At 47.7% G+C, this 16,679-nt stretch overlaps 1 protein-coding gene across 3 annotated transcripts in view; it reads right to left on the bottom strand.

The window, feature by feature from the left end:
* Positions 1-212: 212 nt before the first annotated feature.
* The window catches only part of Bcl2l11 (BCL2 like 11), a 39,647-nt gene continuing 23,180 nt past the window's right edge, over positions 213-16,679 (bottom strand). For all 3 annotated transcript variants that reach the window (XM_013112274.3, XM_040746266.1, XM_021226326.2), the window contains one exon: positions 213-4,680. In XM_013112274.3, coding sequence (XP_012967728.2) covers positions 4,579-4,680 — 102 coding nt within the window. In that variant the 3' untranslated portion in view covers positions 213-4,578. The remainder of the gene's footprint in view (positions 4,681-16,679) is intronic.

The following is a 16,679-nucleotide window of genomic DNA, read 5'->3' as shown; positions in this document are numbered from 1 at the left end:
TCACGATCTACCTCTTTCTCCCAAGTACTGAGTCATGGCTGACTCATGGGCAGGATGTTCCACCTGCTTTTAACTATACTACAAGACTCGTTTTCAAGCAATATCTACACACAACTATTGTGTTCTGACCAACAGGAGTCCGATGTGTATTTCTAAACTTACCGTTAGTTGTTGGCTAGTTTTTAAGAAAACAAATCAAACAGTTCACGAAAGCTAGTTGCAAGTTTTATTTATATAAAATTCATTAGGAACATAAAAGATTGAGTTTCTTAAAAAAAATCTGCGTTATTTACAGCAGTATTGCACAAGTACAGTGGCAATTACCCTGTCAAAATTCATCAGTGCAAAACATAAAGGAAGCCAGGGAAACTGCAATACAAATGCTACATACGCTGGGTCCTTGGACACGTTAGTGATGGGGCACTATACACAGAGATCAGTGCTACTTATTAAAGGGTACCTGACAGGTTTGGATACAGTAACCAGTGGTCAAAGAACCTAGACATTAAAACCTATTTGAACTATTAAATTTCAAATTCCCAAATAAAAGCAGTCAAGTACTTTGCTGGGAGCTTGAGGATGCTCTGCACAATGCTGTTTGGGAGGGATTCCCCGCTAATTTAGCAACACATGTGGACACAACCCGCACACGCGCCGTACCGAGCTGACACACACAGGCACGAGGCTAAATCAGCAGGGAGGACAGAGCCATCTACATTAAGTCACATGCCTCTAGAACCTCCGTGAGTCTTTTCATCTTGAAAACCCAGGCCAGTGGGGACTCTGACCTCTTCTTGAGGGATAAGAAGAGTTGGAGAAAGGGCATGGCCCTGCAGAAGCAGGCTGGACTAATGCAGTGACCCAGAGAGGGAGCCGAGTGGCTGAGCTCCTCACTTCAGGCTATATACCTCAACCTAGGAACCACACAGCAGGTAGGGACTGTAGCCAGCAAGTGTCCTGGTGAGACAGGTGGTCTTGGCAATGCCCCATTGGTCCTCCTCCTACCCAGGACAGCCACACAGCAGCACCTCAAGAGGTGGCAGGATTGTATTTCTCTCAACACTGAGTTATCAAAGATACTCTTTTAATGGAGGAAAAAGAATCCTTCCCCATCTGCTGATAATACTTCTCTAGATATGGTCAACTCACTGGTAAATCTGTTTTTCTCAGGAGCCAGCTGCTTTACAACAAATTAATTTGATGGGGGTATTTTTTTTAGAGTCCAGTCTTCCAGCCTACCACATCTAGGGTATCTCACGGGCAGCAAAATACTAATTTCATCAGAAAGAATCAAATAAATGAATACCAGGAGGCAAAGCGGGAGCCACCTTGGGAAAGCAGACTCAGTCACCACTCCCCACACCTCAGGAGCTGAAGTAATGCATGGGATGGCAGGGGTATGGGGGACAGGGATGTCAACACTTTCAAGAACTTAAGACATTAAATAAGCAGAAAATAAATATACAACATTTCTACAAGTTACAGCATTATGAAACAGTAGGGCACATTACACAGAAAAAGAACCTACGATATTTACAATCCTTAATTCTGAGAAGTTTAGAAAAACAGTGATTTTTTTTACACTCATTTATGCCGTACAAAATTTTACAAAGAAAGGTAAAGGAAACACAATTGCACACAGACATTTGGCTCAGTTGATGAATAAAACACGACTTCCTAATCTAATAAATAGTCAAAATATATACAACACTAAGAGGAAACAGGAGAGGTTGTGTACATTATCCATTATATACTTTAGTGAAAAGAGATTTTAAACTGATTTTTTTAGCCCCTCCCCGCCCCCCTCCCCAATCCATCAAATTCTTTCTGGAAAGGAAATCTGAAGAATTACTCAGGAAGTCATTTTGTGTGTTTATTGCATCTTGGGGTGAAGTCACAGGACTTCACTTTTTTACAGACCTCACATGGGGAGGCTGTCAAGGCACAAAACCCGCATTGTATTCACACGCGCGCGCGCGCGCACACACACACACACACACACACACACACACACACACACACACACGGAGTTTCTGCTCTACCACAAAAAAAAGAGAGAGATAACAATAATAAAATAAAAATTAAGTACAAGGGTCTACCCACAGTGGGCAGACATACTTTCTTATTTGCATTTTAATAAACAGATACAGTACAGGGACATACAGTCATGTTTAAGTTCCTGGTGCCACATCCTGGTTTTGAATACTTCTACAATTCATAGAACCTTTTATTTCCCCATGAGCTGCTTTCATAGCCAGCCCCAGGCTGGAGGCCAATGGGCCAGAGGTAAGCCTGCTTGAAGGGCCACACATGCCACTGGCACCTGGCTCTGGGAGCCTTCCGCACCTGCCAAAGAGGTACCACAGAGCTGAGACAGCAAAGTGCTCTAGTTGGAGACTGGCCCATGAGCACAGAGGTCCTAGGAGTGGGGTGGCCCAGAACCACATGTCTTTGGTGTGTGTGTGTGTGTGTGTGTGTGTGTGTGTGTGTGTGTGTGTGTGTGTGTGTAGCAAAACCATGCTGCACTCTTAATATCACCTTGTAACAGTGGGCCATATGGGAACCCTCAATAGGCTCAACATATCAGCAAACAAGGTGAGCGCCAACACAGCTTTCAAACAATAATCTAAGGAAGCTGGAAAGAAGTGGTTTTAAAAGGAAGAATATTTGGAATCTAGTGATCTCAATCTAGAAGGAAAAGCATATAGACAATATATATATATATACATATATATAAACACACAAACACACACACACACACACACACACACACACACAGAGGAACGTAGGAATGAATGGATTTCTCTACTTAATAATGTAAAAACACTGGCCCTCTACCGGGCAAAAGCAAACAGTTGTTGGCACTGCTGAACTTGCTTGGAAACGCATGTGCTTCTCTAAGCAAGCTGCCTGATGATTGAAGTTTTCACAAGTTAGAGGGCTCACAGCCCCCCCCCACCCCTCTGATGTTCTTTCCTGTCCTTCTTGTGTCTTCCCTGGTTGTCTGCCTACATGTGTGCTGTTTGTTTTGGGAGGAGATGGGAATGGAGCCCAGGGCCTTGCACATGATAGGGAATTGGTCCTTCACCAGGCTACACACCTCCAGTCCTGCCTGCCCTTGAAATGGCTGACCAATGAGTGGGCTTCTGGTGCCCACGGCCCCAAGGGGTAGGTACCAAGAAAGAGCACCCCCCACCCCAGACACAGGTGGCCCACCAAGATTCAACTGTTTAAAAAAATGGAGAACAAAGTAGTCAATCATCTTTTGGAAGACCAAAAAGGATGCTTCATTTGATGTAATGGAGGTTTCCTATGTATGGTCACTGGTGAGGCAGAGCCAGTCTCTATTTCAAGGGAGGTTCAAAAGAATGGGGATGACGTTCAGGTATCATGGGCCAGGTGGGATGCGCAGGGCTAAATGCCAAGAAGCATGCCAAGGAAAATGACTACTTGAGCCCCTTGCTCCCCAAGTGAACTGGTCAATCCCCAAGAAAAGTATGGGCTCTGGCCCATCTGATACATGCAGCAAGGCAGAGCCCATGACTGTAGCAAAGCCTGCAACCAAAAGAGTTAACAGCTTCAGTAAACATTGTGAGTCTGCAGTCTCTCCAGATGTAAGAGACAAACAAACCCACCACAGTGAAGTGAGGTGGACAAAAGCCCTTCCCGTGAGTCAGCTTGATTGATGGGGCTGGGAACAATCCCGGCAACCCCTAGCCCTTGCTGACCCAAACACATTGCATCATGAGAATACCCTGGGCCAAACCTGTGCATCAGTGTGGAGACAGACGGAGGAGTATGGGGAGATGAGAAAAACACAGAAAGTGTGAGAGTTTGCCACAGAAGCAACTGGGCTAAGGAGGTAAGCATTTACAAACGGGAGGGACACACCCTTTGCCACTTCAACCCATTCCATTTCCTAAGAACTGTTTTGGTAGCAATAATTGAAAAAGGAACTCAGAGAAGCCATAGCAGAGGAGAGAGGGCAACACCATACTCTCACTGCTAAAAAATTCTGTACAGTAATCTCCAAAAATAAACTAAGGCAGCCGTATAAGTCAGCTGGCTCAGTACCCACTGCAGGGTTCCATATCCTCTGAGAATAGGCAACAGGTCCTTAGGATTTTAGTATAAAAATCATCCAGAAGTTGGCTAAAAAGTTTTCATTTCTTTTCTGAAAAAACAAAAAAAGAAACCTAAAACACGGGGGGGGGGGCACGCACCAACCAAATGGTTATCAAAGAAAGCAGGTTTAAAAAACAAATGAACACACCACATGTAAACACCTTTCTTGCATATGATGCTGCTCCAAAGTCCCAGGATCTGTACACTAATAAGAGAAGAGCCCTCCCTTGTTTACATTCACAACAAATGTCTACTGGAAATCCTGCCATGTGGAGAGGAGCAGAAAGGTTAAGTTCACATCGACACAGGGCAGTGTGTCCGCCACCCTCAGCACCTCTCTGGGACAGAGCCACTGGCTGCATCGTCATGGTGCCAGGAGACTGGAGGTGCTGGGATTCTGGTGGTCTGAACAAGACCGATGTCCACATTTATCCTGGTGGCGTGAAGATCCTGTCAATGCCTTCTCCATACTAGTCGGACGATGAAGCGTAACAGTTGTAAGATAACCATTTGAGGGTGGTGAGGGTGGTCTTCATCCTCTTGGTAATTATTTACCTGCAACAATACAAGCGGAGTTCTTAGTTACTCCCTAGTAATCTGGAGAGGGCATATTGAAAGCAAGAGATGCATCACACGGGAACTCAATCCATCTGCTCTGCCAGGGAGGGTGTGACATCACAGAGGACAAGCATACCAACTGAATTGTCCATTACTGAAAAAACAAAGGAATAGAAGACCATCAAGCTCCTCTGAAGGCATTCTGGAACTATAAACCTTCAGGTGTGTGCCGGACAAGAGCCATGCCAGGTTTTGGTGAAGTAGCCAAGGGTAGGAGCAGGGGCAGAGGAAAAGAAAGGATGAACTTGGGGTCCTTTACTACCAACCACTTTCACTGATATTTAGACATGCCCAGAACCCCTCAAAATGGATCTGCCCTAAGACGCTAAATAAAGTGGAACAGTGATGGGCCTCTTGCTGCACCAAAAGATAAACAGTGACCCAGAGGGGCTGCCTACTGTCGCAGACAAGGGGCTGAGTCAACCCTGCCATCCCACATCAGGCTGGGAAGAAAAGGGCATTTAAGAGCAAAGCCTCATTGCTTGTGACATATGTAGGTTTGTTACAATCTGAAGACTATTCAGAAGGAAGCCTCGGATTTACACGAGGAATTCCGAGCCCCATGCACCCTTCCAGAGTACCCACATCAGGGATCTAATCAGTCTCATTGGAGAATGAAAGGCAAGGGAATACATGTGCTCCATGCTATCAGCCACAACCTGGTTCAAATTCAAGTCTGAAGTAGGCCCTGGTCACTTCCTTAATGACTAACCCACAAAGGGACCTGGCTGTGTGACCACCCCCCCCACTTCACTTTGGTGGGAAGTGCTCCTAAGGACTGTCTGGGACTGACCATGAATCACACTAGGACTATCTGTCCCCTCTCAGACTCCAAAGGTCCCCCCAGACACCAGCTGCGAGGGAGCTCCCCCCTCCCCACTGTTTACATAGCTCTCAAGCTCAACGGGCCAGGGCATTTCCCCTTTCGTTCCATAACAAGATGGGAGGAAATCGGCTTTATGTCAGCGATTCCTGTGGAGGAGCCCCCGTGACCACAGGCTGCGATTTTATCAGCTCTGCACACAAGATTGCTTTGTTTTGATTTAACTTTCAAAATTACTTTGCTCCTTTTGTGTGAGAATAACTCAGGGGAAGGTTCATTTTGGCGAAGACGAATATTAATAGGTCGAAAGGCACTTATTCAAAATAGAACCGCAACTCACTAAAACAAAGAAAGCATGTGCTAGGGCTGACTAAGCCACCGATTCGAGGTGGGAAGACTTAAACAGATCTGGCGTCACTGCGGCCCTCTGCGTAACCAGACAGTGAGGATGACTGGGTACCCACAGTCATCACACCAAGGAAGGGTCACCCAAGGGATGGGCCTCCTCAACTGCTTACACTTGGTAAGCTTCCAGTTCTAGTCCTGACATCATCTGGGGAGGCATCGACTGGCTAGCCATGAGGACGGCAGGTGGACAGTGGTGGCTGTGGTCAAGGCTAATGAGAAGACATGTACAAAGGACACATAAAATCATGCCAGGTGGCATGGATGTGGGAATGTTGGAAGTTCTGGCAAAGGGAAGACCCAGGTCCTGGAGATGGTGGTGGTGACGGTGGTGCGCCGCCCTTTCAGGCCATGGTGTGACATCACGGCACGCGCCTCTAGCAAGTGAACAATTGCTTTTGGACACCATTCAACGGAGGAAGCCATTAGCACTGATTCAGAGTACAGTGCCAGTCCAGAAATCCCTTGACAGCTGGCACGGTGGCTGGAGCGGTGCCTCTGGCCCCCGGCACATGTGGCCCATACAACGGAAAACAGCTGGAGGACGGACGGCTCTAGTTTGCACCAGATTCAGCAATGAGGCTGCTGCAGGTGTGCCTCAGTCTGAGCGCGGCGCTGCTAACGTGCGGCAGGAGATTTAAGAGCTGAAGCAGAATGAAGACAAGAAGCCAGGACTTAATGCTTAGGACAAGGGCTCTCAAGAAGGAGCTCCTTGTGACACATACATGGGGACCCAAGGCTGAGCTTCAGTTTTCATCTGGTTTAAGGGTCAGGAGGGTTGAAAGGATCATGCAGACCTACCCATCTCTCCACCCCACCTCCCCAGGAGAACACCTGCAGAGAGGTCAGAGGAAGCACAGGCCCCTGGGCACTCTGGCCAGGACCCCATGTCTAGAGTGGAAAGTCAGTTCTGAAAACGACCATCATCTGCAGTGGGGTGGGGGGGGCAGTCATCAGCTAAATGCCAGTATTCAGGGGAGAAGCCACACACATGCTGCGAGGCCGCTCACAACTTATGCACAACTAGAAAGACAAGAGAACACGCAAAGGCGTGAGGGCATCAGATCTTTCTTCCTGGGCCTGCAGCTCTTGGCAGAGCCACCTTTTGGCCCGTGACCAGCGGGCCTGCATCAGTGACTCACACTCAGGCACTCCCAGGAGCATCTGTGTACCGAGGGTACACCGTTCAGTACCACACCTATGCCGCCCAGCATGAAACAGAATGCTTTTCCTGATTACAGCCACTTGAAGCAGAAAATAAAATACGACACTCAAAGAAGCCCTGCCTCCTTCCTGGCAAGCCCTCTATATGGGCCACAGCATCCCCCAAATTCTCAGGCTGCAGTTCTGGTCCCAGTACCTCAAAATGTGGTTGTCTATGGAGACAGGACCTTCAACCAGGTGATTAAGATGAATTCAATGGGTGGGGTGGGTGGGTGGGTAAGGTGTGACTATAGAGGCTGAGAGACAGCACTTGATGACATGGAGGACACAGCACATCAGGTCAGAGAAGGGTGTGAAGATGCCAGTGCTGTTGAGACTGATGTTGGACTTGTGGTCCCCAGAACTGTGTGGGGCGTGACTAACCTCTGCTGTTTACAGCACCCCGCCTGCGGCTCCGCTACTGCAGCTCTGGCCAACCTTTCACCCTACTGAATGATCAGTCTCAGTCCTTCACCCTCCAAGTGAAAACACTTCGTAGATGAACGTTTAGCCGCTGTTTCTGACTAAATGACAAAGATGCTTGGGAGAGCTAGCACACTGACGCAGTCGGGTGGAAGGCTGTTTAAAAGGCTTCAGAGACAGGCGGGTCCCTGAAAAGGTGCTAAGATGGGCCACTACTAAATGAAATGACTAAGGACAGGCTTTTAAGCCTTCTAAACAACCCCACAGGGCCAGTTTGACTCTCCTCAAGCTGCAACTGGCTGGAAGTAGCAGGACAAGAGGTGGCAAGGCCAGGACAGAGACCCTGGATCCCACACCTTCCTAGAAGGCGTGTCACCTAGGACTACGCATCCAAGCTCCCAGAATAGAGACGGATGATGCGGATACTGGCACGCCAGTGATAGGACAAAATTTCAGGGGTGACTCTAGTTAACACAGCTTTGCCTCCAAGCAGTATTTCATAGCTCAAGGCCACCTCCCTTTTGACTTCAAGGTTTCAGAGTGGGCTTTGTGGAGTGGGAATAGAGACCCTCCGAGTGATCGCAGCAACTCAGCTCAGACGTCTGCTAAAGTCCGGTACAAACGCTAGTCTCTACTGTAGAGCCCATGCTCAGCGTGACACACCATGTACACAGCAGACTTGAGGGGGCTCAGAGTGACAACCACATCACAATAAAATTAAAGGTTGATGAAGATTTAAAATCACAGCAAGGAGGAGACACCGTGAGACCTAGGGGTGAGATCTGTGGCAGCATAACCACACTTCAAGTCATGTTTCCTGGCAGTCAAGGTAACAGGGGTAAAAATGATGGTACTGGGGCTGGAAAAGCCGTCTCAGTGGTTAAAAACACTTATTACTCTTCTTGTGGCCCTGGGTTCTCCACACCCTCCTCAGATGGCTCATAACTGCCCCTAGGTTCAGTTACAGGGGCTCTAATGCCCTCTGTCCACTAGGGCACCTGTACATACAAGATGTACATAAACTCATGCAGACATATACATAAATAAAAGATAATACACCCTTTTAAAAAGTGACAGTACCCTATCCCAATTCTTAAAGATAAAGGCATCCCAGAATAGGCCCCCCCCAGGACTCTGAGATAGAGGAATTTGACTAGTTTGAAGTGTGTCTCACATAGAATGTCTACACTGAAGGACTCTGAGATAGAGGAATTTGACTAGTTTGAAGTGTGTCTCACATAGAATGTCCACACTGAAGGCTCCAGTTCTCCTCAACTTCTAACAGGTGTATATGCAGGCAGTCATTCGTAGGAAACTGAATTTAAACTCTGAGACCAGGAAGAACTCAGGTAGCCTCTGCTGCCAGCTCTGGCTCCGAAGAATGGGACGCCGTGTCCACCTGGATGGTGCACTGCTCCCCATCCCTACGGCTCAGAGTGAGCCATCCATCCCGGAGGCAGAGGGTACCCAGAACACAGCTGTACCACCTCTATGGGACCCGAATCCAACAATCAAAACAATGTTTACTAAAGCAACCCCAAGACCTTAGCTCCTCTCCACCTTTAGACAGAAAATCTGCTGAGAATTCCCTGTGGGTTCAATGCCCATTGCTGCCTTCAGGTCAGATGATGGCTGCCCAAAGGCCACAGTCACTTTCCATTTGTCACCAAAGGAACAGGAATAGGATAGCTTAGTGATCACAACAGCTGGAGAGAGGCACAGGAACCACCACTAGGATGCAAGGTCTCTGAACATAAGTGGAACAAATGTGTTCCCACCCCCAGACCCCAGCCCTGCAATCAGGCAGAGCTGTTACAGATTCATCACGGCTACGCTGGCTTCAAGTTGCATACAGGTTGCAGACGTTATCACAAACCAAACTTGTATTCTATCTCCTATGTAACATGTAACAGAAGCTGAAAAGTGAAGGTCTTTTATGGGGACGCAGAAACCACTTCACAGGTTGATTCACAGTGGGGGCTACTGGTCTAGCCATCCTGGCAGTAATGACACCCACTTCTACTTGATGGGGATCCTGCCAGGCAGGCCTCAGAACTGGTGCTGAGTCCTGCTCTATGGCCAGCCAAACAGGGTTCATGAATGGTGATATGTCTCCTGTGAGAGACACAAGGGACAAAATACTCGATTCAGAGCAGGAACACACTGTTCTGAAATGCTAAGTGGGATGTAACTTTAACCACAACTCAAACCTCCTGCTTTGGTTCAGCGAGAAGTCTAGCAAGGATGATGCAACAGCCTTATTATTTTTATGTGTCTGCAGAAGGGCCAAACCTTCCTTTCTTTGCATCTTCATTTCCTCCTCCAGAGATAAAAAAAATTACCCCGTAAACCTGCCTGAAGTTCCCCTCCAGGCACCTGCATCTCCTCTTAGCTACACGTTCATGGCTCACCGTCCCACAACTGCCGGGTAGCTCTGCAGGTGTAGCACCTGCAAGGCCCTCAGAACCTTCCCACGTGGTGTAGATAAACACAAGGATGTCTAGCCCGACACCCAGCCAGCCATTCGAACACACCCCAGTGCCTCAATCTCCTCTCAGATTTGCGTATACCCAGACAGATGCAGCCTGTGCCTGTAGGGTCGAACGCACTTGCTTCAGAAGCACGTCCAAAGCATATAAAGGCAGCCAGGCAGACAGAGTTCCTGGCAATACTCAACGTGACAGAGAATGGACTGATAATGGCACCCAGATTCTCTAGTCCCCAAAGTTCAACATTTAACACTAGGGTGGGTACATTTGCTTATGAGCCCAACTTATCCCAGTGGCTTTGGAGTAGTTAACTACTCAAAAGAGCAGCACTATGAAGTGACTCTAACACAAACGCCTTCCACTCGCCTCAAAGGAGAAACTGAAGCGTTCACCACCTCTAGTCATTGCACAGAAACGGTGTGGCCCAGGTCAGCTGTGTGAACCAAAATACCAAACCGCTTCCTCCAACTGCAAGGAAAACACATGTGATTGTGTCTCAGACAATGGCAGGTACCAGTTCACCTAACCTCCTAGTGACTGCTCTTGCTACAAGAGACCTGTTCATCTATAAACTGCTGTGACTACGGTGTGAAGCAAGCCTTCCTCCTGTGAGTCAGGCCGAGCGTAGATGTTCCACTTGATACTCACGTCTTTAATGGTACCTTTCACAACAGTCTAAGAAAGCAGCGTATCTTATTAAACTTCAGTTTTCAATTAATGAAGGCCTCTGGAGAACATGGCCCGAGGCCATCCATCTTTGGTTGGTTTCATCCAAGCAAGCTATAATTTAGGCCTCTCCCTTGTTGGTGATTTATAGGAGCCACCTTCCTTTCTAAAAGCATGAACTCAGATAGCACAGTGGGTTCCCTTTCTTAGGGAGGAGAGACACCCAGGCTTGAAGTTTAAAATACATGCATGCTCATGTGGGTAACACTTTAGAGAAATTTGTTTTTTATCAGAACCGATCTGTGGGCCACCTTTTCAGCTCCACTGGAACTGACGCAGGGACCTGCTGCTGTCTTCACACACTTCAATCAATTCATGCCTGCACACGTTGGTCCGAGGAGGAAGTAGCAGTGCAAACCAAAGACGCACTGCTCTCTTCTTACCAGACAATGGAAGGGTTTCCATTCACCTATTGCCCCATCGGCAGGGTCTTTCTTAGCTTTAGACCATGCACTGCCAAGACACCCCCAAGTCAAGAGCATTCTCTAGGACTGAAACCCTAAAGAAGCCACAAAGGGTCATGAATCCCAGCTTCAAGGTAGGGCTGGGCTGCAGAATGAGTTTAATTACTCCTAGAACAACTATCTGAAGGGCCACAGGCCTTTCACAGCAAGCTAAGCCCAGGGCGACAAGTGGATACCTTGTTTCTAGAATTAGTCCTCACAGGTGCTTGAGCACTTGTACCTGATGTCACTTCCAAAAGATGAGATGGCCCAGGTAAGGGTAGAGGAGCAGCAGCTAGGACACACCGACAGCAGCGATGACAGCTACTGGAGATGAGTGATAAGTGGGTGGTCTCATGCTGTCACATCCCCTCATGAGGACGAAGAGGCTTCAAACATAGGCTGCAAGACCCAGTGCCTCTGCAACACTCAGCTAAACTCAAACTGCTCCCGTTCTCCACATCCTCCAGACAATCGGGTTCTCTGAACTTCTTTCTGGACCCACAGACTTCCTTCCCCGTGCTGCCCGCTTCCCCTAAGGCTCCTCCTGAGTCTCCCAAATGGCACCACACTAACATCAAGGGTTAGAACAGTTAGTACACCACCTGGGTATAACTTCATCAGGAAACAGCTTTCAGGAGGCCTACTTCTCCCCAGTGCAGCTTTGTCTCCTCCCTCCTAAGCTCTTGGAAAAGTACTAACTCCACCTTGGCTCTCCTGTGGACCACCAGTGAAAGGGACCAAGGACAACTTGCACCTGCTGTATTCCTACAGAAACATTAAACCCAACTCTCATCCCGTGGAAGCAGCAGGTAAGAGAAATGCAGGGAGTCTATAAATTCAAACTGTCTGGGCCCTCCACAAGTGTCACCTCTCCAAAGACAGAGGAGTAACAGCCAAAGTGTACCTTGCCAATTCAATGCATGAGTCTACGCTGGGGCCTGGATCAGTGCCCGGCCCCCACCTGTCATTTTGGGATGGATGAGAAGTTTAAGTCTACAGTCCTAAGACAGCATGGGACACTATCCATTTGTTGATCATGACTGCTGCAGGTGGCTGGGAAGATTCTCTGGCTCTCAGGTAACACATGCTGCAGTATTAATAAGGGGTGGGTCTTAGGAGAGTCCCCATCCACACTGGCTTGTCCTTGTCAAGCAGGCTTGTCCTTGCTCAGGTCTGGTTAGGCGACCATATTGAGATCTCACAGGGCAGTTTCCCCGTCATAGAAGACACAATCTCCCAGCAAATGTCCTGTTCCTCTGGTTTGTACCCAGTCACCCAGTGACATTCCCTGACCATCTTATGGATGAATAACTATAACAATAACAATTAAAGCAAAAGAAAACATGAAATTGGATGAGTAGGGAGATGGGGAGGATATCGGGGGAGGGAAGAAATATGATCAAAACATTGCATGAAAGTCTCAAAGAATTAATAAACTTCTTTTTAATAGAATGAGCTAAGGGAATCATGGAGAAAACAACACATACACATTGAAAGTGCATATGACAAGACACTTATACTGAGTGTGCCAAGGTGGCATATTAACAAAGTGCTCTGTATGTTTCTTGAAAATTTTCAAAATGGAAAGTTGCCCAAATTTCCATGCTACAGAGCATACATGTTCCTAATGACAGTTGCCCACAGTGTGCATACATGTTCTAATGATAGCTGCCCGTAGTGTGCATACATGCTCTAATAACAGCTGCCCGCAGTGTGCATACATGTTCTGACAGCTGCCCTCAGTGTGCATACATGTTCTAATGACAGCTGCCCGCAGTGTGCATACATGCTCTAATGACAGCTGCCCTCAGTGTGCATACATGTTCTGATGACAGCTGCCCGCAGTGTGCATACATGTTCTAATGACAGCTGCCCGCAGTGTGCATACATGTTCTAATGACAGCTGCCCTCAGTGTGCATACATGTTCTAATGACAGCTGCCCTCAGTGTGCATACATGTTCTAATGACAGCTGCCCTCAGTGTGCATACATGTTCTAATGACATCTGCCCGCAGTGTGCATACATGTTCTAATGACAGCTGCTTGTAGTGTGCATACATGTTCTAATGACATCTGACCGCAGTGTGCATACATGTTCTAATGACATCTGCCCTCAGTGTGCATACATGTTCTAATGACAGCTGCCCGCAGTGTGCATACATGTTCTAATGATAGCTGCCCATAGTGTGCATACATGTTCTAATGACAGCTTCCCGCTGTGCACATACATGTTCTAATGACAGCTGCCCGCTGTGCACATAAACTAATGATAGGTGCCAGCAGTGCTGCCCTAGGAGCTCAGCAGTCTGGGGCATTCAGGACTGGGCATTCCCTTGTGACCCCCCTCTTCTCCGAGTTCAGTCTCCGCAGCTCCAGCTCATGCTGCCCCCCTGATCTTCAGTCTAGTGCTCTCCCAACTGAGCTATTTTGGCGCAGTTACTCCCCCCAACCCCCGTTCTTTAATGTACTCTACATACAACAACTACAAAATGGCATCTCTGTTCTCCTAACAGGCAACTTGGGAAGGTATCCCATCATGCTTTGTAAGGCTGATGGCAATAAAAGCTAACTAACACTTGAGAAGATAACTACCCCTGTACGAACACTAACTTTTAGAGGCTTTGGTGCATCCTCACAAGTAGGTGAGGGATGGACACCAGCTCAGCAACGGGTTATTTGAAGTCATTATCCTCTCACTTCCTGCCTGGCTTCCTGTCCCCAGTGTTCAACAATGGACCATTCGTGTGATGACAGACAGCGGGCTGCTCTTCTAACCAGCAAGACTGGTGGCTGTGGCTTTTGAGGTCACCGTGTCACTGTCCTGAGTCTGAGTTAGACATTTTGAACTGGCTGCTGACACCTACCATCATTTGGAGAATATCTGCCTTCATTTTTAGAGGAATAAGAGTCTAGGCTATCCCTTCCCCTACTCCCCTCCTCCCCAGCCAACTAAGAAAGCTGTAAAGTCCTTTACCCCTGACTACACTTCAGCATTGGGTTAAGATATGCTAAGGGTTGGCAAGATGGCTCAGCTGGTAAAAGCACTTCTCACAGAAGCTACATAGTCCAAGCTAGACCCCGGGAACCCACATAAAAAGCTGGAAGGGACTATATGTGCACCTGTAATCTCAGGACTGGGGAGGTGGGAGGCTAAGGAGGGAGAATTGCTCAGAGGCTGGCAGGACTGCCAGTTTGAAGCAGAGAACTACTCCCAAAAGTTGTTCTCTGTTCTCTGACCTCTACACATGCACAGTGGTCCACAAGGTGTACACACACACACACACACACACACACACACACACACGACAAAAGATAAGATAAAGTCTAAAATCTTGTAAAATAGTACAGTGATGTTTATTTACACTTATTGTATTAAAAAGACGGGAAATAACAATGTCACATTCTCATTAAAAAAAGACATAATCATCACAAAATATATACTTACACATGAAACTATACAATAACATTATCAGGAAAGTAGGAGGCAGTCTGCACACAGCCATGGTCTCATCCTCTACAACGCCAGCTGGGTGAAGGAAGAATCTGGGACGGTCCATATGCCATCAGCACAGGACTTGAACCATCACCAACCTGGATGCCTTCCCTGAGGGGCCAGCCATAGGACGCGACTGCACTCTCGCTAGCTGTCCCTCCCTTTAACCATCCTTAACCACTCACAGGCCCCGGGGCCTATCTCGGAGGGCCTCCTAGTCCTCTGTCCATACCTTATGGTGTAACATGAAAGTTGTACAAAGTAACCATCAAACGCCTGGCTCTGCAGACAAAGGCTTTGATACAACCGAGAGTGGGGTGTTGTGCCAGCTCATCTCGGTGTACAAGTCCCAGCAGTACACAGACCTGCCCACAAGCCGAGTCCCTCCTGAGGCATCCCCACCCACCAGATCCAGCCCTGAGGGCATCTACGGTGTTTGAAGATAGATGCAGCATCAGAGCCAGTTCCTACCCAGACTCAGATGTCTCTATGTTCATCAGATATGGCACGTGGGGTGTTTAGAAGAAAATGGAGTGGCCCGATTAGGAGGTGTGGCCTTGTTGGATGAAATGTGTCACAGTGAGAATGGGCTTTGAAGTCTCTTTTGCTCAAGCTTCCCTCAGCGTGACAGTTGACTTCCTGTTGCCCCTGAGTCAATATGTAGGACTCTCAGCTCCAGTACCACATCTGCCTACACATCGCCATGCTCCTGCCATGCTACTCACCACAATGGACTGAACCTCTGAAACTGTATGTGAGCCCCCCTCAATTAAATACTTTCACTTAAAAGAGTTGCCATGGTCATGGTGTCTCTTCATAATAATAAACCCGAAGACAGCATGCTCTCCTGGACCCTGGACCCTGGACCCAACTCCAGCCCAAGACTCAAATGCAGTCCCCCACTTTCTTGAGCAGCCCCATGTCCCTTATCCCTGCCTTCAACAAAAGGACCAGGCTCCTGAACACCATGGTCCCATGCAGTCAACAAGCTCTGTCACCACAGAAACACTGAAATCTCAATAAAGGATCTGAGGCAGGGGGATGAGTGGATATAACTTCAGTGGTAAATTATGAAATCAACCAATCTTCCCAAGAGATTGCCATTTTGGATCTAGGCTAAGGAATTTAAATTCTGTGAAGTGATCCATGCCAGGAGGCAGATGCTAGGCTTGTGCCAGCTAAACACAATATCACGAAAACCTCCTCAGTCCATTCATCAATGTGACAGTTCCCACTTAGTGACAGAAGCATGGCCGTGGCGCATACACATCCCCCAACACACCCTGCGGAAAAGCAGGAAGGGGAACTGAAATTATTCTCAAGGCCCAGGACTCCCTGACAGATTTGCCACTCAGAAGAAAGAAGACTCCTCAGTGGGGGTGGGAAGGGTTAGGGTAGTGGCGGTAGTGGTGTCTCTGTGTGTCTGAGGGAGACCTGGGCAGCCCTGCAGGCATAAAAAAGACCCCAAACAGCTCATGGCAAACGCTCACTGGACCAACTGGCTAAAACAGGAAATGTCTATGTAAAGATAGAATCACCTCAGGCTCCTATGCCTGGTATCTCTCCAGAGAGCAGAGAGCCAAAGTTACCTCAGGACACTTTGTTAAGTAACTGGTCATCCCACTCACAGTCGTCCTGAACCTCAGAATCAAAGCCTATACCCTCAAAAGTAGATTCCATGGGGAAGTGGGGCACCAAACAGACAAATGTCTTCATTCCGTCAGAAAAGCATCAAAACTGTTTTTAAACACACTGCTGCTAAAGAAGATGATGAACTAACCTGATTATTATTATTATCATATCAAGAACATACCTGAGAAACCTACGGAGCAGCCAGCTATCCTTATTGAACCTTCACTAGGTTCAGCACCTCTTTCTGGGAGTCCTGGCTGAATGACAGTGTAGAATTTAACAGCTTTACCTACATG

Source organism: Mesocricetus auratus, unplaced genomic scaffold (genome assembly GCF_017639785.1).
Source record: "Mesocricetus auratus isolate SY011 unplaced genomic scaffold, BCM_Maur_2.0 Super-Scaffold_100004, whole genome shotgun sequence".
NCBI lineage: Eukaryota > Metazoa > Chordata > Mammalia > Rodentia > Cricetidae > Mesocricetus > Mesocricetus auratus.
Note: the sequence above shows the minus strand (reverse complement) of the source record. Positions and strands in the feature narration are given on the sequence as shown.